The sequence below is a fragment of the Dromiciops gliroides genome, chromosome 6 (genome assembly GCF_019393635.1).
Source record: "Dromiciops gliroides isolate mDroGli1 chromosome 6, mDroGli1.pri, whole genome shotgun sequence".
Lineage (NCBI taxonomy): Eukaryota > Metazoa > Chordata > Mammalia > Microbiotheria > Microbiotheriidae > Dromiciops > Dromiciops gliroides.
This window is the reverse complement of record NC_057866.1, coordinates 234,616,004-234,639,573: the sequence shown is the minus strand read 5'-3', so window position 1 is coordinate 234,639,573 and position 23,570 is coordinate 234,616,004. Positions and strand designations below refer to the sequence as shown.

Genomic DNA, 23,570 nt, shown 5'->3' with positions numbered 1-23,570 from the left:
TGCCTTGTCCCTATCTTCTAAAAACATCTATCTGGGCATCTTCCTCCAAGCCAAACCCTTTTGGGGAATCATATAATCTTATCATAGTGTTTCTGTTAAGTTGAACTATAACTGAAATTGTGAAAACGTCCATTCTTGTCATAATATTTGCTTTTAGGTTGATTTGTATCATGTTAATGAAACTGATAATGCCCTGTAAACCAGGGAGCAAAGAAACCTTATGTACCCTCAGAAAGACAGTCTTCGAGCTCCTTCTTTACAATGGGTCTCTGCATGATTCATGCTTGCTTGTTCTTGGGACAAATAAACTGGTACTATCTTTTTCCTGTCTGTCTCTTATCTGGTTTTTCCTGTAGGAGACATTATGAAAATAATTTCTCTGATCTGTGTTTCTATAGGAGACAGGCATAAAAACAAAAATTGATAGTGTCCAGCAAGCACACCTAGGAAGCAAACTTGGTGAGTTCTCCAAGAAGAAAACAGACACAGACACAGACACACACCCCCCTCGCTCAATTATAATAATAGCTAGCATTGACATAAAGCTTAAAGGTTTGCAAGTGCTTAATGTATGTTCCTTTATTTGATCTTCACAATAACCCTGTGAGGTAGGTGTCATTATCCCCATTTTACAATTGGGGAGACCGAGGCAAACAGCTTAAATGACTTGCCCGGGGTCACACAGCTACATAGCTAGTGTCTGAATCAGGATTTGAACATAGGGATTCCTGATACATAGTCTAACTACATACTAAGCTACTAAAGCCCAGAAAAGGGGGAGTGGGGTGATGTGGGATAGAATTTAGGGTCAAATTGATTGCGAGTCGTCCCAAAAGAATTACAAGACTCGGTGACTCAGTTTCCCAAGTTTTGTGAGTGAACACAAGGAGAGAACCAGAAAAGTGGAAAGGTATCTCTTGAATAAAGAAATATAGTATGAATAAATTGAATATAATATGGACAAATTAACAGTCTCATTATAATAATCTCCACCTTAGGGAGGTAAAGGGAGGGTTTATCCTAATTTGGAGTTCCTGGGTCCTAAACCAACCCCTGAAGCGGGTACCTTTTTCCATGGAGGTGTGTTTTGGGGGTTTACACATCATAAGGTGAATCTGGGGACCAATTTGGCCTTTTCTGCGCATGTCACTTTTTGATTCCCATGCCCAGTTTCAAAATATCTTCATTTATCATTGATTTCCAGTTTGAATTCCTATGCCTTGTCAGTGTATTATTGTCATATTTAAGGTCTCTATGACCTGCCTCTGTATGTTCTTGTTATGGGTGCTGATTCATGTGGGTAGAGAACCCAGGTCCTGACTTGTATTAATGAAGACTCAAGTCTAAAGTTTTCCATTAACTGGGATCTGAATCCTTTTTAGAGCTCATATCTGAATTAGAGCTTGGGTCTCAGGTTTTTCTGTTAACCCCTTTTTTTCCTCCTACATCAGGGGGAAAGTGGCCCTAGATCTAGGACCCTGGCAGTTTTTGCCTCCATCAGTAGGTAATTGAGAGGGAGAAATAGGAAGGCAAGCAATTAGCATTCCTAAGGGGTAAGAAAGACAGCCCCAGCCCTCAAGGCTGACATTATAATGGAGAAAGACAAGGGAAATAAAAGGGAACTGAAAAGGGGGTAGGGAGAGAGAAGACACCATAGGGATTATTAAGGTGTGTGCCAAAATGCACAAGCACAAGTAACAATGAAGCACGCCCAGTGTAGTGGAGAGTCAAGATGCTTAGGAGGTGTGGGGGAAGAAGCATGGAGGGGCCAGTGGCCAGTGGCCAGAGCAAACTCATCCGTTGATCCTTGGCCCCCTACTTTTCTTAAGGCTATGGAGTTTCAAGGGTTATGGCACACATAAACTTGAGTCTTTTCTGAGAGTGAGGGACGGGAGGAAACTGGGTTGGGCAGTATTTCTGATTTCTATCCCCAGCTTGCTATACTAGAGACTGGGGAACTTCTAGAGTGTGATATAGGACTCTCTTTTACTGAGCCAAGTTGTCCCATTCCCAATCTATATTGTCTGGTATATACTATATTTTCCTATGTATACTGATTTGTTTTGTTATTAACTTAGATAAATTGATTCTTTTGCAAAAAAAAAGAGTTAGGCTGTTGAGCAGAGAGAAGAATGGGGCAATGCTGATTGGGATTTTCCACTAATTTGGAAAATAGAGTGTGGTAAATCAAGCCAGGAATTCCACAGGCTTGATCAGCTGGAGGAGAGTGGGGGAATGTCATCCTGCTTACTTGGCCAAGTGTTATAATAAGCCTCCCTCCCCCATCTGAATCCAGTCTGCGGGTGGTGGTTCTAGGCCTCCTATGCTTAAACTTAATCCTTCACATGATCAGGAGGTAAGATAAGAAAGCCTCAGAAAATTCCATCGCTTCAATTAAGACTGGAGGAATGGGGGTGGCAGTGGCAGTGGGGGGATGGAGTTAATACATATGAGTCAATGCAGACTCAGAGACTCCAGGCAGAATGACTCCATCTCAGCAGGTATACTCTCTACTTCCTCCCAAGGGTTTCCACCCCCTGCTCTCCATTGTTTCTTTTTTTCTTTTCCTTTAATCTTCCCTTTTTGGTGGGAAGGGGCGAGATCTGGGGCTGCATTTTTGAATAAGTGAGGACAGGACTATCCCCCCCCCCCCCAGCTTCTCTCTGTAAGGGTTCTTAATCTTTTTTGTGTCATGGACACCTTCCGACAGTATGGTGAAGCCAATGGATTCCTTTTCAGAATGTTTTTAAATAAATGAAGGAAATGCTAAATTTCAGTTACAAGTTAGTGAAATTAGAGGTCTTTTTTTTTCATCGATTCATAGACCCTCTTGAAATCTGCCCATCAACCCAGTTTAAGAACTCTTGCTCTACTGTTCTCTTCCAACAAGTCTTCCATGCACATGTTTAATGCTCAGAGAGATGTCTTTTTTAATAAATTTTAAAATGAGCTCTTTGGAGGAAAGAAAACAGACTAAATGAATTCTAGGTCCCACTTATTTTAGAGATTCTAGAATTTCTAAAAAGTTATCCTTTTTGATAATCATTTAGACCATACTTGTAACATTTCCTGTCAGGTAGGACCTGCCAAAGCTTGTACTGGGTTGGCAAAGCCTTTGAAGATGCCCTTCACATGACCATAAAGCTCTAGAATACAGGACTTTGAATGACAAACCTTATTTCTGTTGCCTGAGTTAGTCTAGCTAAATTTGGAAAGGCTCATCACCAGGTCTTGTAGGTTGAAGACAGGTATGTTTATATTCAATGGAAGGTATACCCTCATTCACAAAATGATAGATGCTTGGAGTATTGAAGTAAAATACTCCTGGTAAGCCCATCATCATTTTCTATTATTAATTGATGTAGATATAATTTCTGTTCCCTTCTCCCAGAACCTCTCCTTAACGACAGTGTTTGCTAATGATGATCTGTGAAAGAGATGGCCCATTCTACATTCTATCATGATGGACTGGTCTCTCCTCTGTCGGCTCCAATAGGGGGCTAAGACTTATTTCATACTCTTTACAATATTATAAGTAATCACTATCTGTCTTTTTAATAGTTGATCTTTTGTCCATTTTCACCTGTAAATGAAATACTTTTTTTTTTTAAAGTGAGGCAATTGGGGTTAAGTGACTTGCCCAGGGTCACACAGCTAGTAAGTGTTAAGTGTCTGAGGCCGGATTCGAACTCAGGTACTCCTGACTCCAGGGCCGGTGCCCTATCCACTGTGTCACCTAGCTGCCCCATGAAATACTTTTTGACTTATGTTTAGTTTCTTATTCCTCATTACAGTTCCATAGAGTGGATGACAAGGCACAAAAATGACACAGGGACAAACCAGCCTGTGATAGTGCTTTATAGATACCATCTTACTGAATCTTCGTAACAACGCTGTGAGTGAGTCACTCTTGTTATACCCATTTACAGATGAAGAAACTGAGGCCAAGAGAGAATAAGTAACTTCCCCGGGGTCCCATGCTGGTAAATATCTGAGGCAGAATATGAATTCATGTCTTCCTGACTCCAAATCCCACATTCTATGTACAATACCACCTAACTGCTGGCAGCCCCTTTCTAGTAACTTATATAATTATACTATATGCTTCTTACCTATGGTGGGCTCTAGAATTGCAATCAAACTTTGGGGACCAAAGTATGATACATTAAGCTCACATATTTTATGGTTTTCAAAAATTTTCCTTCCAATCACCTTCTGAGCTAGGTAGTAAAAATTTTATTATATACATTTTATTAATAACAATACTTACCCTTAACATAGCACTTTTAAGGTCTGCAAAACACCTTACAAAAACCCTCATTTTACAAATGAGTAAGAGTTGACTCTTATGTGCCTCTCCAAGTGACATTTGATTTCCTACCCCATATTGGGTTTATCCCATACACTATAACACATATATTATATTTCCCTTCCATGCTACTTCTGGCCCTGATTTCAGCCATTCCATGTCTATGCCTAATATATTGAACTTTAAAACGTTACATTTTATTGACTTTCTCCCCAAATTCTAGGGTTCAGCCCTACCTGGAGTGTGAACTCATAACCCTGCTATGTGATAACAATAGGAAGTTGAGAGGAGCTGCTTTGGTAGTGGGAGTGAGGAGGATTACACAGGTCAGGTATCAGGACCACGGATAGTACCCTATAGTGGGCATTCCTGCACAGGCTAATATCCCTTCCAGCTCTAAGATTCTGCTCTTCAACATCCATCCCAATAGAAAAATTCTGATGAACAGCATATAGTGAAAGTTTTAAAAATAATTCCTCCCAGTGTTCTCTCCTTTCACCTCTACATTTGTATGTGTGATTCTCTTCCTTCTTTATCTTTCCTTTGATTCTGTTCAGCTTTCTGCAGTAGTCTGGGGCCCAGAAGGCCAATGAGCAGACTTCCAATTGGAGCAGTGATCAGAATCGCCAAGAATGCGACTGTTAGCACGTCCATTCCATACATTTCCAGCTGTTCATCTCCATGAGTTCTTGCAGTGTCCAAAGCCACAGAACCTATAGCAGCCTGTGAGGTTTTCAAGGTCGAAGGACGGTTTAACACGATGAATATGGGAGAAAAAAGAAAAGCAATCATCAGTCCTAGTTTTCCCCTCTGGAGTTAAGGGGTCTATTGGTAACATGTTGCTTTATTAGCATCTTTTGTTGAATTCTTATGGCTTAATATGAGAGGGATGGTATGGCACAGGGGATAGGCCTGGATTTAGAATCAGAAAGTTACATTTAAATCCTGTCTCTGATATTAGCTGTGTGACCTTGAGTAAGTCACTACATCTTTAGACCTCAGTTTCTTTATCTGTAAAGTGAAGAGGTTGGACTAGATGACCTGAGAGTTCTCTTCTAGTTCTAGATTATCCGAGTCTCGCCTTCCTCTTCTGTAAAATATGCATAAAATCTTTTGTAAATTGTGAGTTCTTCAAGGGCAGGGATTATCTTCTGCCATTCTTTGCATCCCCAGTTTAGCATAGTTCCTGGTTCACAGCAGGCACTTAATAAATGCTTATTGGCTGCCTGACTACCTAGCTCATTGAGGTGTTGTGAGGCACAAATGAAGATGCACATATAGTGTCCAGTGTAGGTGGGATATTCAAGTGCCAATGTCCAGAAGGCCGGTTCAAAGTATACATGTCATTATTCTTATAGTGAACAATAACAAAAAGGCAAATCCAATTGTATGGAATCCCAGGACCACAAAACCAAAAGATTTCTATTTTTCAATAGAAAACAGCGTAATTATAAAACTTATTTTCTCCATCAAACAAACAAGACAGCAATGCAAAGTAAGAAAAATAAATGACTTATCTGTATTTTACAATTTGTAATAAATGATAGCTTTATGGTTTTCTAATTCTAAAATGCTGGCAATTTTTACCAAATGCATAAACATGGTTTTTCATCACGATCATCTGGATCATAAATTTTGACCAACTGAAGATGATTTTTGTCAGGATGGCTAGCATGACTGTATATTTTAATATTAATGTATATTCTTGAAACAGGAAAGCATTCCCATATCTTCTTCTATAATTCTTTTCCACTTCACATTCTTCTCCACTGACACTGGTGAGGCTTCATGGGTTAATCATTTGTTCAACAAGCATTTATTAAGTATGCTATATGCTAGACACTATATACAGTAGGTGCCAGAGATACAAAGATCAAAGTGAGACAGTCCCTGCCTTCACCAAGCTTACATTCTACTGGGATCATCAACTTATTCTAACCTAGTGACTGAGACAAAAGACTATGAACAATGCTTCTTCCCTTTTATTCCTGTCTTTGGAGCTTTCTAAAGGGAGGGGGTCTTTACTGTCCTTCTGGATGATTTATGTCTCAGAGTAGAAAGGGATTTGTTATTGTTCTGTTGTTTTAGGCTCTTTGTGACCCCATTGGCAAAGATACTGGAGTGGTTTGCTGTTTCCTTCTCCAACTCATTTAACAGATAAGGAAACTGAAGCAAACAGGGTTAAGTGACTTGTCCAGGGTCACACAGCTAATATGGCCAGATTTGAACTCAGAAAGATGAGTCTTCCTGATTTCAGGCCAGGCACTCTATCTGCTGTAGCACCACCTAGCTGTCCTGGGGGAAAATACCCTGGGTGATAATTAAAGGAAATTTCTATTCTTCAAAGTTTAGCTCTCACTGCAATCCTCAATACATGGCCTTCTTTCTTATTCTTTGTTGGGGTTCTTATGGATGCCTTTGGGAGTCTATGAGGCCTATGTATCCCTTCTCAGAATAATGTTTTTAAATACCTAAAATAAAATACATAGGATTAATACAATTATCAGAATTTTTAAATTAGTTCATGGACCCCACATTAAGAACTCCTGCTCATAGTGGCAATGTGGGAATGAATGCTATTTCTAGTGAAGCTCTGGAAATCTTTGTCCAAAAAAACCCCAACAAACCCAAATTAAAACAAACTTACTTGTCAACTGCTCATGTTAAAAATGAAATTTTAAGTGGCTATACTTGAATTAAAAGTTTTCATTAATTGAAATTTTTAAAGTTTTATTTTAAAATAAAAATATTGGTGGTAGTAATAAGCATGGGTATATTATTTATTTTCTTCTAACTTTTAATCCAGAGTTCATTAGAGGACTACATACAAATTATGAAGTACATGCCATCCTTACCTGAACTGTGGCTTTAGGAAGCCAGGCAAAAGAAATGAATATTTTTTCCTTTATATTAAAACCAGCAAAAGACACCAGCAAGAATGTACTAACAATCCTTATCAACACAGCAATGCCCAAGGTGGCCACACATAGCCCTACAACATAAACGAAGTTATTATTTAGCAATTATAAGCTGGAGAATACTTGGAAAGAACTTACATGGTTACTAATTGAAATGCAGCACAAAACTTTATTTAAAGATTAAATGAAATGGAATTTGAAAAGAAATGAATATGTAAGAAATAAATGATTTAGTTATAATTTCTGTCTAAATAAAAACCTTTAGTTGTCATTAATACAAATGTTTGAATTTTTACATTTCTTATATTTTGCATCAAAGACTACATTTTCACATATTGGAAACCATAATTAAAGAACTAGATCTTATTAAAACAACAAGATGAACCTTCCTCATAAAAGTATAGAGAGAATCCTAATTTGTGACTATTAATTATTCTTCCATTCTCAGTAACAGATATAGCATAAAAATCTAGGACAAGAAGAATGTTTCCATCTTTTTGATGGCATGGATTCCTGGATAATATGAGAACAACAATATGGATATAAATAAATATGAATAAAATATATATCCCTCCATGTATGAAGATGACCATTTTGACCCACTGTTAATATGATATGTACTATGAATCATTTTTCCAGTGGTGGTGATAAATTGCACTGAGTCAGCTACAAATATAGTCTTCCTGTTTCCCTTTGTTACTAGAAGCCACATCTGTCATATAGACACATAGACAGAGGGTACAATTCATACTATGGAACAGATCTATTCAAAGCTGTCCTTAGGGTATGACAAACTGAGCCCAAACCATTCTGAAGACAAAGCCAGGGGAACAGAAAGAATGAGAAGGTCAGCAAATGTTGATGATCAGCACAAATGGAAGAAACAATTAAACTTGTGCTGTGATACTATTCAGTAGTCTTTTCTTCATATAAAAAGGACAACATTATCATGATAATTGAGACCACTGTCTTGGCCTCATTATCATCATGCTCAGATTGTATGAATGACTACCTTTGCTATGTCTGTTCCCTTAATAAAGTCCTACTTGGATACTTCATTGTGCCACAGAGCTGACACGCTTGCTCTAATGCTGTGTTATTTAAGTTCATGTTCCAGTGGGTTCTACCAAGCTGGAAGGACTATAAGTATTGATCCAGGGTCAGGTTGTATGCCTGCCATGAGCATATCAAACTAATGAAGGCTGGTCCTCTTCTTCAGAATCCTCAGCAGATTGATTGAAGGGTTATGAATTTTTTAGCTATAGCAACTCTTGAGACAATAACCCGAAAGAGGAATTAGTCTGCATCAGTGGGGAGAGTACCTAAGTTAAAGAAATCAGGTATCTTAAACATTGAGGTATAGCTCTCTTTGTTATAAAATTGTTACCAATGTGCACTACAACAATAGGGAAGGGACCTATCCTATCATTTCACTGGTACAGCTATGTCCCTATTAGTGCAAACAACCCTGTAGTGGTCTCATGGACTCAAATCAGCACTATGTGAAGCTATAATTATGTAAGATATGGTCATTGGTTGTGGAACAATGAAAACATGCAGGGAACTCCCAGGTGAGATATCCTCTACCAATGCAGGTTGATGCCTTCTGATATAGAGCTGCCTAAAACATTGAGAGGTTATCTGCCTAGGGTCACATATCTATGTGTGTGTGTGTGTGCGTGTGTCTGTGTGTGTATATATACATACACATACATATATAGACATGTAAAATCAAATGTGGTTGCCTTATTTCTGTCCAAAGTTTGGGGAAAATTAGCTGGGGTTTCTAATATATTTGTTACTTATAAATTAGAAGCTTTAGCACCAGTTTTGGGCATTAAGCATTTATTAAAGCATACCAAGTATTAGTAAAAAGAGAACACCTGGGTCAGAAAGTTAAGAAAAGGTCTTTCTATCTTAGGGCTCCAGCCTGGCCTGCTTCTGCCTCCAAGTCCTCCACCACGAGCCTGTCCAAGAGCCAAAGTGAGAGTGGAAGCTTCCTCTGTATCCACAGGAGAGGTGGTCCTTCCTAACTGGCTAGCTTCACCCAAATCCACTGGTTCACTGGACTTGAGGGTGGTCCTGTGTTGAGGTCAGAGTTTACACCCTTTGAGGACACACCCTCTTGAGGGCCAGACAGGTGTGGTTTTAATTGAATTAACTTTAAGTGAGTTACTCAGTGAAGTCAGTCAATCCAATCAATCCCCTGGTGGGGGGGCCTTTGGGCGGTCCCCAAACCCTATTATTTTCTCACATTGTGTGTGTGTGTGTGTGTGTGTGTGTGTGTGTGTGTGTATGTGTAAATAGCAAAGCTTGAACTTCGGTCTTCTTGGTGTTAAGGTCAACTCTCTATCTGCTATGCTACCTTGTTTCTCATATTATCTAGAAAGCAAACCATTTCCACATACTTCTGGTATCCTGAGACACTTACCAACAGTTTCTGGTCTAAGAGATGTAATAGATACTTCTGCTCCAATCAGTCCGAAAAGAAAGGGTTGAAAAATGTCCCATGAAACTGCAATGATCTTTTCAACATCTGCCTACATGGAAAATAATATTTAGATAAGTATAGAAAAAAATTAATTTGTACTCTATTAATTTGAAATGTGAATTAACTTGATCAGAGCTGGCCTTTCTCTTTGTACTATCTATGAAGAAATACAGCATGGTGTAGTGCACAGAGCGCTGGCCTTGGAGTCAAGAAAAACTGGGGGCTGGGGGCAGCTAGGTGGTGCAGTGGATCAAACACCGGCCCTGTATTCAGGAGGAGCTGAGTTCAAATCCAGCCTCAGACACTTGACACTTACTAGCTGTGTGACCCTGGGCAAGTCACTTAACCCCAATTGCCCCGCAAAAAAAAAAAAAAAAAAAAAGACTGTAAGTCCGGGGCAGCTAGGTGGCACAGTGGATAAAGCACCGGCCTTGGATTCAGGAGGACCTGAGTTCAAATCCGACCTCAGACACTTGACAATTACTAGCTGTGTGACCCTGGGCAAGTCACTTAACCCTCATTGCCCCACCTCCCAAAAAATAAATAAATAAGACTATAAGTCCAGGGGGCGGGTAGGTGGCACAGTGGATAAAGCACCAGCCCTAGATTCAGGACCTGCCAAAGACACTTGACACTTACTAGCTGTGTGACTCTGGGCAAGTCACTTAACCCTCATTATCCCACCAAAAAAAAAAGACTGTAAATCTGGAGATGAGTTGTGTTCCCCATAGGGAAAGGACATACCCACACTGATGAAATCATAGGTTATTTACATACTGATATATCAAAGAAGAAAAGCTTTTCTAGACAAATGATAAGAATAAACAAAATTGCATGAGAGTTTAATCTATTTAGAGATAAACTATTTTAAGAACTTTAACATATTGTTGATTTTCAAATAAATGCTTACAAAATATATGCTTATAAAATCTCCTTATGAAAGTAGACCCAAACAAGAACTCTATATGTAATATTTGGCTCCATTCATCAAATATACATTTATTTAAGCTTGGTAAGAGACTAAGACTAGTGTCACTCTGGATGGAAGGTCTTTAATGGGATCTTACCTTGGTTCAATTCTGTTCAACTTTTTTTTTCAGAGTTGGCATGTCAAATTTGTAGGTAATAACATGACAAGATCATAGATTTTGAATTGGAATGGGCCTCAGAGGCCATCTGGTCCAATTCCTTCATTTTAGAGATGAGGAAACTGAGTCCCAGAAAGGATCTCTGGGTACTAGGCCTAGATTTTCTATTATAGAATAGAATCTTAGATTTGGATATCCTAAGTCTACCTGCCTAACAGTGAAGGACTCTCATCTACAGCATCCCAAAGTGATGGTCATTCAGTGCTCCTTGATTACTTCTAGTGGTGCTAAGCTCACTCACTACATTACAAGGCAACTCATATTATTGTTAGATAATTTTTAGTAGAAAATTAGATAACTTTAATTATTAGAAAAATCTCACACTTCTTCAGCTAAAATCTATTCCCTTCTAATTTCTATTCACTGGTCCAGGCTAACTGGAGCACACAAGTGTCTTTGTCTCTTGTAAGGAATTAATTGTGATTTGGTGTTTTCATTACCCCATCTTTGCTTCATCATGGTCATACTGAAAAGATGCAAGTTTTAAAAGCCTAAGAGAAAATGGGTGTGTGCTTTAAGAGATTATAGAACAAACAGCACAAAGAACATTTATTGAGTCAAAGTATCAAACTAAGTACCTCACCCCCACCTAGGAGTTCCCCCACGCCCACATGGGCCTGGCCAAATTATAATAGGCACAGACCAGGGGGTATGTTAAACCAATTGGAGACTCAACATTGCTATAGTACCACCCTGCCTGTGAGAGAGGCAGGAAGGAGGAGAAAGACTCTTGGAGAGGTACAGGGCAGAGGAAGGTGGAGAGAGAGAGAGAGAGAGAGAGAGAGAGAGAGAGAGAGAGAGAGGGAGGAGCTGGTGGTGTTTTGATCTTCTGACCTAGCCAGGAGACGCTGCAAAGCCGATCCTCCTTAGAACTGCTGATTCCAGGTGGTGGTGTTTGTGTTATTGAAGCAAGGCTGGCTCCTTAGGCCCGCTGAGCTGGAAACAAGTTTGGAGTCTGAGTTAGTTTTTGTCAGACCCAAACTGTTCTGAGTAGCTGAGGAAGTAGAGCGTATTGAAGGTACCTGGGGGCCTTTTTACCCTAGAGATTTAGATTCTAACCATCTGGGAAGAGGGTCATATTTTTCCCTTTCTCTATCCCCTTTGTCACTGTCCCTGGCTTTATTAACTTCACTTGTGTTGTAAATTTTGTTCCCATTAATAAAACCTGATTTGTTTGTAGAAAAGAGGCTGTTAATCTCCTTTCTTATCAGTCTGGGACATATAACTGGAAAAAAAAGGCAGTTTGGAGAAGAGGAAACTCTGGACCTAGAGGTCTCTCGTTATTTTCTGAACCCAATTCTGAACAGCAAGCCACCCAATTAACGCTCCCCAAACTAAATTTGGCCCGTACACTCTTCTACATGAGAATTCTTCAAATATCTGAAAGCAGCTATTATGCTGCCCTTAACATTTTTTTCTTCACTAGGTTGAACATCCCTGTTCCCTTCAGGGGTTTCTTTTTTGACATAATCTCCCGAACCCTTAGTTTTCTTTTGTTCTTCTTAAAATATGGCACGTATTTAAACAAATTAAGTCTTTCCTGACCTCCCCTGCATTGGTATTATTGGTGTTTTTCATTTTTCTATTTGAAATTACTCACCCATGTATCTGCTGTATCTTCCCAACAGGATATAAGCCCCTTGAGGGCAGAAACTGTGACATTTTGGTCTGTATGCCCAGCACAGCACACTGAATTTCATGGTATTTAGTAGATCTTTGTTGAATTAAACTTAGTCTCGTGGATCTGTTTCCTCATCTCTAAGATGTGAAGATTGGACTAGACAATCTTGCTAGGCCTACGTTAAATTTTAAAATAGTAATCCTCTACTATTATAAAGAAGAAATCGGGGGCAGCTAGGTGGTGCAGTGGATAAAGCACTGGCCCTGGATTCAGGAGTACCTGAGTTCAAATCCGGCCTCAGACCCTTGACACTTACTAGCTGTGTGATCCTGGGCAAGTCACTTAACCCCCATTGCGAAGAAGGAGAATGAAGAAGAAAGAAGAAGAAGGAGGAGGAGGAGGAGGAGGAGGAGGAGGAGGAGGAGGAGGAGGAGGAGGAGGAGGAGGAGGAGGAGAAGAAGAAGAAGAAGAAGAAGAAGAAGAAGAAGAAGAAGAAGAAGAAGAAGAAGAAGAAGAAGAAGAAGAAGAAGAAGAAGAAGAAGAAGAAGAAATCATGGAGTTCTGATTGGCTAATTATTAAGTTCCTTCACCAAAACTGAACAGATACTTTGGTAGAGGAAATCCCAGGGTAACTAGGGCAAGACTTCTATTAATAAGGATCGAAATCACTAATATATGATTGAAGCTATAAGCAAAGCAAAAAACAAAACAAGACAAAAAAAAAGAAGCCCTGAGAAAATCCATTTTCCTGCAAAAGTCTAGGAACAAGCATATTATATCCAGTATATGAAGTTAATTAAGTCACAAATGCCATGGTTTCTCTTTTTAAAAACACAACTATTATTAAAGCATGTCAATGCATTTAAACCTGACAAATAAATGCAAATAATTTACTATTCCATAAAATATTTTACTGGTCTCTTCATCTGTTCCCCATGAAAAACATCATTAATAAAATAAATCACCCTGGCATTCGTTATGCTTGGGTATAAATTATTACTTGTCTTGGATGTCTGGAAGGCTGTTTTTATAGTTTGTTGTTTTTAAAGGCTAAGATCTTCTTGCCTTTCATTACTGTGGAAGACACATTACCCAGTCTCCAAGAAAGCAAAGCATTTGGAGCTGGAAGGGATTAGGGGGAGCATCTAGTTTAGTAGTGATTTCCCCATACATCTCCTCATACATAAGAAGTAGCAGAGTCAAAATTTAAAATTCCCTCCACAAACTCCAAGTTCAGTGTTCTTTCCATCATACCAACTTACCTCCTCGTTTTGCATCATCAAAAAATTAATAATCCAGAAATTCTGTAGGAATGATGTTCTAAAGGGGGAAAACAAGCTCTGAAGATATGCAGATAAAAGCCCAGCAAAAGAACTTTGGCCATTTCTCTCTCTCTCTCTCTCTCTCTCTCTCTCTCTCTCTCTCTCTCTCTCTCTCTATATATATATATATATATATATATATATATATATATATATATATATATATTTTTTTGCAGGGCAATGGGGGTTAAGTGACTTGCCCAGGGTCACACAGCTAGTAAGTGTTAAGTGTCTGATGCTGGATTTGAACTCAGGTACTCCTGAATCCAGGGCCAGTGCTTTAACCACTGCGCCATCTAGCTGCCCCTGAGATATATTTTTTAAATGTTAATGGTGCACAAAAATTTATAGCTAAAAAAAATTCCAGCTGAACTCTGGATCACATAAAATCATCAATTAGGTAGTTAACTGTGAAAATGTGATGCTAAATGGCTATGTCATGGAATACCACCACTTCTGAAGAATTAAAGTTTGCAACATTATAAAGAAAAAGAATTGTGAAAGATTTTAGAATTCTGATCATTGAAGCCATAAGCCACAATTGATGAAGCACAATACACACCTCTTTCCAGAAAGGCAATAGGCTTAAAATACAGAATGGACAATGTGGGAATTTGTTTGGTTTGACTATGCGTATTTCTTATGAATTTTCTTTTTCTTTTTAATTGTTCAATGGTGGGGAGGAGGAAGAGTTGGAAGGAGAGAAAATGAAATGCTTCTTAAAGAATAAATTTAAATTAAATTAAACAAAAAAGGTGTAAGGTTGCAAGCCATCCAACAGGCCATGGAAAGGTATATGTTGAGTATGAGCAGGCTACAACCTGCTATGAATAAAAATTGTACGGCAGAAGAGCTAAAGGGGAGAAATGTATGATGAGAAGGTAGGTGGGTCAATTGTATGGTAAGAGTGAGGGTAAAAGATAAATGAAGAGAGAATCTATATGGTCCATTGTTTTTTTTTTTTTTTCAGGGCAGTGAGGGTTAAGTGACTTGCCCAGAGTCACACAGCTAGTAAGTGTCAAGTGTCTGAGGCCGGATTTGAACTCAGGTCCTCCTGAGTCCAGGGCCGGTGCTTTATCCACTGCGCCACCTAGCTGCCCCAGGTCCATTGATTTTTATGTATTATAAGGAGACAAAAGGGAGGGACAACAGCGTGTTGGATGGAGGATTTATGGGAAGATATAGAGTCATGCAGGATGAAAAAATGGGGATAAATAAGGATCTGCCTTGCTGGACAAAAGACCCACATTAATGAGGCTACAGATACATGGAAACACCCAAGTCAGTAGTTAAGTGACTATTTGCTATTTGTAAGATCATGTTTAAATAGTAACCCACTGCATTTTCCCCTTTGTGTTCCTATGACAACAGAAGGCAATGTGGTTTTCTTAGGTCAACAAATATTTCATGAGAGCAACAATACATTTGCTGTAGCAGCATGGCAGAAAAAAAAATGCTGGACTCGGAGGCAAGGAAAGATGTGGGTTCATCTCTTGCTTCAACCCTTATGAGAATTCCCTCTCAGACGTGTATCAGAAGAGACAGCCCAGGATCCTGAGTCCCAGAAATGGAACTGCCCCTCAATCACTAGCCATGCTCATCAAGGGAAATGGAAATGCAACCTAGCAACGGCTTCTGCCTAAGCTATAGTCCCGGTCTCCCTCAACAGCCCCAGCAACTGAAGACAAAAAAGAAAGCTCTCCCCACCAAGGAGCTTTGGCCCTGTCAAATGGTTCAACACCAGAAACACATCTGGTTTTATCAGTATTAAAGAAGAGGCATCACCATCTGCTTTGTTACTGCAAGACTTGTAGCTGTCTCCTCCATTAGAATGTGAGCTCCTTGAGAGTGGAGACTGTTTTGCTTTTCTGTTTGTATCCTCAGTGCTTAGCACAGTGCTTTACACACTGTAAATGCTTAATAAATAAATAATAATAAAAATATCCTCCCTCTCCTCCTGTACTATCTCATTTAACCTTTATAACCACTCTGTGAGGAAGGCACTAATATTTTTTCCATTTTGTAAAGGGGAAATTGAGGCTCAGAGAGGTTGACTTGCCCAGGGTCACACTGCTAGCAAGTATATAAAGCAGATTGATCCCGTCTAGGTGCCCCAGTGGTAGATCTCTGTACATAGAGTCAAGAAGTTAAAATTCAGCCTTAGACACGTACTAGCTCTGTGACCCTGGACAAGTCACTTAACTTCTGTTTGGCCTAGGAGGATCAAATGAGATATTTGTTAAGTGCTCTGCAAACCTTAGAGCACTACCTCCCCCTCTTTACTATGTCTTGCTGCATCTTGCTGTGCCTCTTAGTACTAGAGATATAAAGAAAACAACACGACAATAACCATATCAAAACAAGATATCCACATGGTAACTGGAGATAATTGATATAAGGAAGGCTGCTGCATTAAGGGGAATCAGAAAGGCTTCTTCTGGTGGAGGGCCCAAGAGGAGGAGAGACAGTGTTCCAAGCATGGGAGTCAGCAGCCACCCAGCATGGGAAAATACTCTCACAGAGTTGTTGTGAAGGTAAAATTCAATTATATGTTCACAACGCTTTACAAACTTTAAAGCACTAAATAAATATCAATTGTTATTATTATTATTATTATTGTTGATACTAGGTCTCCCTATCTTATCGAGGCTAGAAATACAGCAGTCACTCATAGGGTTGATACCACACAGATTATCCAGGGAGCTAGTTTGCTCCTTCTGAAGAAGCCTGGTGGTCCCAGCCTGGTGGCTCCAGTCTGGTGGGATCCTGGTAGCTCCCACACGCTATTGAGTGGTCACCAGCAGGCTTAGCTCACTGCAGCAAAGAATTCCTGAACTCAAGCAAGGCAATAACCTAAGTCTTCCTGGTAGCAGGGATTACAGGCTTGGATCACCATACCCCTCCTACCATTAATTATTGTTTATAAAATACTGCAAAATTCTAATAATTTCTCTACTGAACATCATTTCCATATTAAACTGGATAGAATCTGGTCCTGTCAAACACAAATCTGTAAAAAGAAGTATACTAAAAGACCCTGAAAAAATACAATCAGGAGATATTTCATTTGTAACATAGAAGAAAGCTTGAAAATAAAATTCCCGAAGGGCAGCTAGGTAATACAGTGGATAAAGCACAGGCCCTGGATTCAGGAGGACCTAAGTTCAAATTTGACTTCAGATGCTTGACATTTACTAGCTGTGTGACCCTGGCCTAATCACTTAACCCTGCAAAAAAGAAAGAAAAGAAAAGAAAATGTACCTTTTCACTAGTCCATCCTATGCCAGCAAGAAAGGCCATAACAAGTGTGCACAGTCCTCCTGATCCTGGAAAACCAAAAAACGTGCTACTGAAGATGGCGAACACTGCCAGTCCCAAGAGGAGATAAGCTCTCTTCCACATCAGTTTTCCCTGAAAGCAAAAACAATGGAAATGGGAGAGTTGATTCAATTTTTCCTCAAGATGGAGTTTTTATATTAAATGTGTATACTAATGTAATAAGAGAATTTCTGGCTTAACTTTCTTATTATCATTTATTTAACATGAGTACATCATATATCTTCTAGTCTGCAAAATGAAGCTTATCAACTCCAAGTCTTGTGTTAATCAAGTGTTTCCTGTTTTACCTGATATAGCTCTTCTCCTTCTGTCTTTGGTCTGTAAATCAACATCTTGCTCTTTGAAATTCCATTGTACCCATCTTCCTTTTGTAACCAAAACCAATGACCAAGGCTCACTGTTTTGTTTGGGTTGGGTTTTGTTCAGCAATGCCTGTACTCTGAGCATAATGCCGCCTATTTCTGTATCATTGATTATAAAATTGGTAACAGTACCTAATCAACACACAATTTTTGTCATACTAACTTATAAATCTTTTTTCTAGGTACACCAAATATAGATGTGCTTCTTCCTTCCCAAAAAGAGATCTCACTATGCAGAAATTCTTTGTCCCTGCTCCCATTACCTTCCTTTATTAAGTTGTCAATGTTGGGGGAGGCTAGGTGGTGCAGTGGATAAAGCACCAGCCCTGGATTCAGGAGGACCTGAATTCAAATCCAGCCTCAGACACTTAGCATTTACAAGCTGTGTGTCCCTGGGCAAGTCACTTAACCCTCATTGCCCCCCCCCCAAAGTCATCAATGTAACACTTTATAGGAATTAAAAATCTCCTTTCCCTTAAAATTCCCTTTTCCTTCTTTTTGTTCTTCTTTTCCAAGTTTGTGAGCTTCTAAATTTAGGTCCTTTAAGAATAAGCCAAAAAACCCCCTAAACCCCCAAAAAACCAAAAGGAAAAAAAAAAGAATAAACCATTCAGCTTCTTGGGTTTGAGGACTACAGGTCTATACATTTTTTTTTTTAACTTTTCAATCACTTAAATTTCTTATTTCTAGAGACTGTTTTTAGAAATGATAAAAATGTTCCCCCACTTGTGTCAGGCACAAAGTAAGTACTTATAAATGTTTGTAAGCAGTTTGGGGTTTTGCTTATTTTGTTATGCAAAGTGTCATGGAATTCTTAGTCCAATTTCAAGTTTAATCAGTTTAAATAAATTTAAGCTTGAACTAAAGACTTCTGGACCACCCTGTGTATATAGTTCACAGGACACAGGGATGGCTAAGATCATCCTTTCTTCTTTTTTAATGCACTCTGTGGGTCTCATTGCATCTTTTTAGAATTAATGGGCTTAGAGTTCCTTGAGCAGAAAGAGACCAAATTAATTAATTTTTTTTCTTTTAAAAAGTGACATACAGGGCAGCTAGGTGGCATAGTGGATAGAGCACCGGCCCTGGATTCAGGAGTACCTGAGTTCAAATCCGACCTCAGACACTTAACACTTACTAGCTGTGTGACCCTGGGCAAGTCACTTAACTCCAATTGCCTCACTTTTTAAAAAAAAGTGACATAGCTTTCTTTTAAAGGAAACAAAACTATACTCGTTTTTAGTTTTATAATATTATCAGGTAAATTTGTTAAGTTAAAGGATTGTCTTGAAATCTCTCTAAACTCACCAGATATCAAAACATTTCAAACGTTTTAGAATAATGTCTGTTCTCAGAGATGTCAAGCTCTGACTCAGGGGATAAGTGCTATATATTTGCATCTATCTTTATAAAGTAAATACCTGAAGGAAAGAAGACAGGGATGAAATCTCAACTACATGGCTACATGGCTGAGAACAGTGCACTCATGTCTGGTTATCCTCTCTCTCTCTCTTTTATGGGGGGGTATTGAGAGTTAAATGACTTACTCAGGGTCACACAACTAGTAAGTGTGAAGTGTCTGAGGCCGGATTTGAACTCAGGTCCTCCTGAATCCAGGGCCAGTGCTTTATCCACTTGCCACCTAGCTGCCCCCTAGTCTCATTTTTAAAAAACTACTCTAAGATCTTTTGGAATTAAAAATGGAGGATTGGGGGCAGCTAGGTGGCGCCAGTGGATAAAGCACTGGCCTTGGATTCAGAAGGACCTGAGTTCAAATCCAGCCTCAGACACTTGACACTTAACTAGCTGTGTGACCCTGGGCAAGTCACTTAACCCTCATTGCCCTGCAAAAAAACAAAAACAAAAACAACAACAACAAAAAATGGAGGATCACGAAGAATTATATTATGTATTATGACTTGCTTGCATGTTAGCTCAAAAACAAACAAAAACCCATGTTCGCCATAAGAAAATGGAGCTGTGATACCTGTTTTACAATTCAAAATGAAGAGTGAAGTTTGGGATAAGTAGTGGAGAGGTTGGGCAAGTTTTCCAGACATTAATTCTACTCACTCCATTTCACAAAGAATATGATCTCACGGGGCAAAGAGACATTTAAATAACCACGTTCCCTTCTCTAATTTTGTAAGAAATATTTCACAGATGTTTCTAAAAATGAACTTTTCCACTGATATGTCTGAATGCAATTTCCCAGCAAATACAAAACTTCCTTTGTACCTGATCCCTACTTGGAAAGTACTGAATAAAAAATCCAAGAAGAGATCCAGCTGCCACACCAACTATCACTTCCAGAAATCCTCTGAGAACATTATAAATTGTAGAACCTGTGAAAGTACATAAAGGAGATATTTCCAATAAAAATCTTAATTCATATATTTATAAACTTCTTTTCTTCCATAATATTAAGATTCTTTATTTTAGAAATCATTAAAAAGCTAAAAGAAAATGTAACAATATATAATAATTATATGACAGTAACAACATAATATATGCTCATGAAATTATTGGAAAAAAAGATCAATGAGTTTGATTATGCAAAGGTAAAAGATTCTGCACAAAATTCCCCAAATATGTTTAAAATGAAAAGAAATAGATTGGGAAAATATTTGCAGTAATCATGTCCAAGTGTTAACATCTATAATCCATAAGGAATTGACTCATTTGTATAAAACTAAAACTCACATTCTCCAATGGAGCAACTGATCAAAAGACAAAAATAATACAAAGTGGCTAGGTGGCACAGACTTGGAGTGAGGAAGACTTATCTTCTTGAGTTCAAATCTGGTTACCTCAGTTTCCTCATCTGTCAAATGATATGGAGAAGGAAATGGCAAACTATTCCTATATCCTTGCCAAAAAAAACCCCAAATAGGGTCATGAAGAGTTGGACACAACTGAACAACAACAATAAAAAGATGTTCAAATTCCCTGATAATACAAGAAATACAAATCAGTACAACCTTAAGATTTTACCTTACACTCACCAAAATGGAAAAAATAACAACAAAAAAGTTCTAAATTCAGTATTATCCAAAGTATTAAAAAACAGGTGCCCCCAGTTCTAGTATTGTGCTCCAATTAATAATGGAAATATTTACTAATTTCTTAAGTGAATTTGATTCCATGGTTGAACACATTTTTGGTGGGATTGTAGGCAAACATTTTGGAAAGCAATGTGGCATTATATAATATGGATCATAAAACCAATCATCTCTTTTGAAAAAAGTAATTTTTATTTACATAATAAAAAGGAAAAATACCCTAATTTTAAAAATTATAGCTGGTTTTGTTTTTACAGTAGGAAAAATGGACATTATGTGACCAACAAATAGAGTATATTATTGAAATGGTGCCATGAAAATGACAAATGTTAAACATTTGAGGAAATATGAAAAGACCTATATGAAGTGATACAGAATAAAATCAATAGAACCAAAATACCATATACATTAACTACAGCTATGGGGGGGGGGGGTGGACTGTAGGGAAGAAACAAGGGAAAACAAAACAAAACCAAACCAGGGGAAGTAGAGCTTTAGAAAAAGCTAAAAAGGAATAAAAAATAAAACCAGTTGTCTTTGGATTGTTTCAGTTATTCTCGTTCATTAATTTCATTTGTTTCAAGGTCACACAGCCAGTATGTGGTAGAGGTAGAGAGGAAGAGGTGAAGAAAAATAGACTATGGTTCTTTTTTTTTCCTGCTGTGATTTCACTTCTTTTCTATTTAAAAAAAAAAAAGGAATTGATTTTGTTTGCCTAAAAAAGAAAACAAATTCACTGGTCTATGGTGAAATGAATACAAATATTGTACTGATCATAATATATGAATTATTATATATAACTTATTATAGAAAGACAGTGTGACATAATAGAGACTGAGCCAGCCTTGAAGTCACAATTCGTGCCTCTGACTCCTACTAGCTATGTGATCCTGGGCAAGTCACAGCCTCTCAATGCTCTAGACCAAAGCTTCTTAAACAGTCACAACCCCATATAGAATCATGTAACTGAATGTGGAGGTTGTGAAAAGTTTGGCAACAGCAAATATATAGTATGTATAGGTTTATATGCCTATATACCTGGGGTTGTTTTAAAAATTTCTCAGGTGGGGCAGGTAGGTGGCGCAGTGGATAGAGCACCAGCCCTGGATTCAGGAGAATCTGAGTTCAAATCCGACCTCAGACACTTGACACTTACAAGCTGTGTGACCCTGGGCAAGTCACTTAATCCCAATTGCCTCACCCTCCCCCCCAAAAAAATAAATTTCTCAGGTGAAAAGGGGTTGCTAGTGGAAAAAGTTTAAGAAGCCCTGCTATAGATAACCTCCAAGACTAAGTGGCAGAGAAGGTGCCAACCTATACAGGTAAGGGTAGTTTCTTTACCAATGAAGTCATAGGTCCAGTGATCCCTATCCCAAACTTAGAATAACACTGGGCAAGTCACTTAACCCCAATTGCCTCACTAAAAAAAAAAAAGACTAGGTTTCAGGGGAGCTGCTGATATTGCTCAATAACGGGAATTTCCGTAAAAGTAACTCCTCCACACTGATGAAATCATAAGCCAAGAGGACAAGGAAGTAAGGTTTAGCCAATTAGTCATATGTAAAGGTATAAACAACGTCTGAAACAGGTCAGTAATGGTCAACAGGTCAAAGACTGGGAATTACTGACCTCTGAAAGCTCAGATAATGTGCTTCACTTCTCTCACTGGAATGTACAGAGGGCATGGAAGTAACTATGCCTTCTCATCACACTCAATAAATCATAGGCTTAAATTAATTCCTAATTATGAAATCATTAAAAAGAATCTATGAAATGGTATAGTTTGCTAAGGTTTCCTAAACATTTGAATGGTCTCCAGTTTTAATTTGATAACCAAGTAGTAATTCTAACAAGAGCTAAATCAATCAGTAATTGTTTTTTTGATAACATTTTCCCCTTTTATAGCACAGTTAGGATCCAAATAAGGTCAAAATGAATGGAAAGCTCAAACTCATTTTAGACCTCTGCCTTAAGGCAATCTTGCAAATAATGCATTGGAGGGGCTCTCATTCTTTTTCTTTCTTTTCCTTTTTTTTTTTTTTTTTTTTTTGGTAAGGCTATTGGGGTTAAGTGGCTTGCCCAGGGTCACACAGCTAGTAAGTGTCAAGTTTCTGAGGCCGAATCTGAACTCAGGTCCTCCTGACTCCAGGGCCAGTGTTCTATCTACTGCACCACCTAGCTGTCCCTCATTCATTTTTTAGTAATATCTCCTAGCCCATTTAATCCAGGCCAAACCAACATTCCTCACAGCTCATTTTATATGAGTTGTTACTTGCTCTGGGGAAGGTAACTACTAATGCAGTTAATTTAAGTAAGTCTTTTAGCTGCAGATAGAAAAATGGACAAGGCTGCTTCTGGTCTGTTCTAGCATCATACTTTTGGAAGCTGGGAATTTGATTAAGTCAAATCAGAGATAAAAGAAACAATGAATGAATCATTCTTGTAACAATTTTCTATATTTCAAGAGCCAAAGAATATTACAAGTTATTAAGTATTTACCTGTAGAGAAAGCCATGCCTAAACATGTATTGAAGCCAGTAATGGCTAGAATATCATCAAAGCTACCAGCAGCCATGAGCAAAGTCGGGACACCTTTTTCAACACCATATCCACCTCCTTGCAAAATGAGCATTGAGGGCACCACAACAGCTGGGGAGACAGCACCTAGAACGAACCTGAACAGGTAGAATTCCAAGTCTTCGTTAAAATATTCTATTATGGTTGTGAAAGGAAAAGATAAAATCTTCAGGGACAAAATCCCCGAGTCTATAGTGGTCAAAATAATGACCATATCAGTCATCTAAAGCTAAGGAAAAAAAAATCCCTCAATAGAAGTAAAGTAGCTATCATAAAACCCATATACTTTATTATTATTATTATTATTATTATTTTGCAGGCAATGAGGGTTAAGTGACTTGCCCAGGGTCATACAGCTAGTAAGTGTCAAGTGTCTGAGGCCAGATTTGAACTCAGGTACTCCTGAATTGAGGGCCCGTGC

The 23,570-nt window shown here is 38.5% G+C and overlaps 1 protein-coding gene across 1 annotated transcript in view; it reads right to left on the bottom strand.

Annotated features, from left to right (window-relative positions):
* Positions 1-3,843: 3,843 nt before the first annotated feature.
* The window catches only part of SLC9B2 (solute carrier family 9 member B2), a 43,280-nt gene continuing 23,553 nt past the window's right edge, over positions 3,844-23,570 (bottom strand). Inside the window, exons 7-12 of the mRNA XM_043969511.1 lie at positions 23,072-23,247; positions 19,749-19,855; positions 17,071-17,220; positions 9,659-9,767; positions 7,165-7,301; positions 3,844-5,032 (exon numbers count right to left, since the gene is read on the bottom strand). Of these exons, the coding sequence (XP_043825446.1) occupies positions 4,811-5,032; positions 7,165-7,301; positions 9,659-9,767; positions 17,071-17,220; positions 19,749-19,855; positions 23,072-23,247 (901 nt within the window). The 3' untranslated portion in view covers positions 3,844-4,810. The remainder of the gene's footprint in view (positions 5,033-7,164; positions 7,302-9,658; positions 9,768-17,070; positions 17,221-19,748; positions 19,856-23,071; positions 23,248-23,570) is intronic.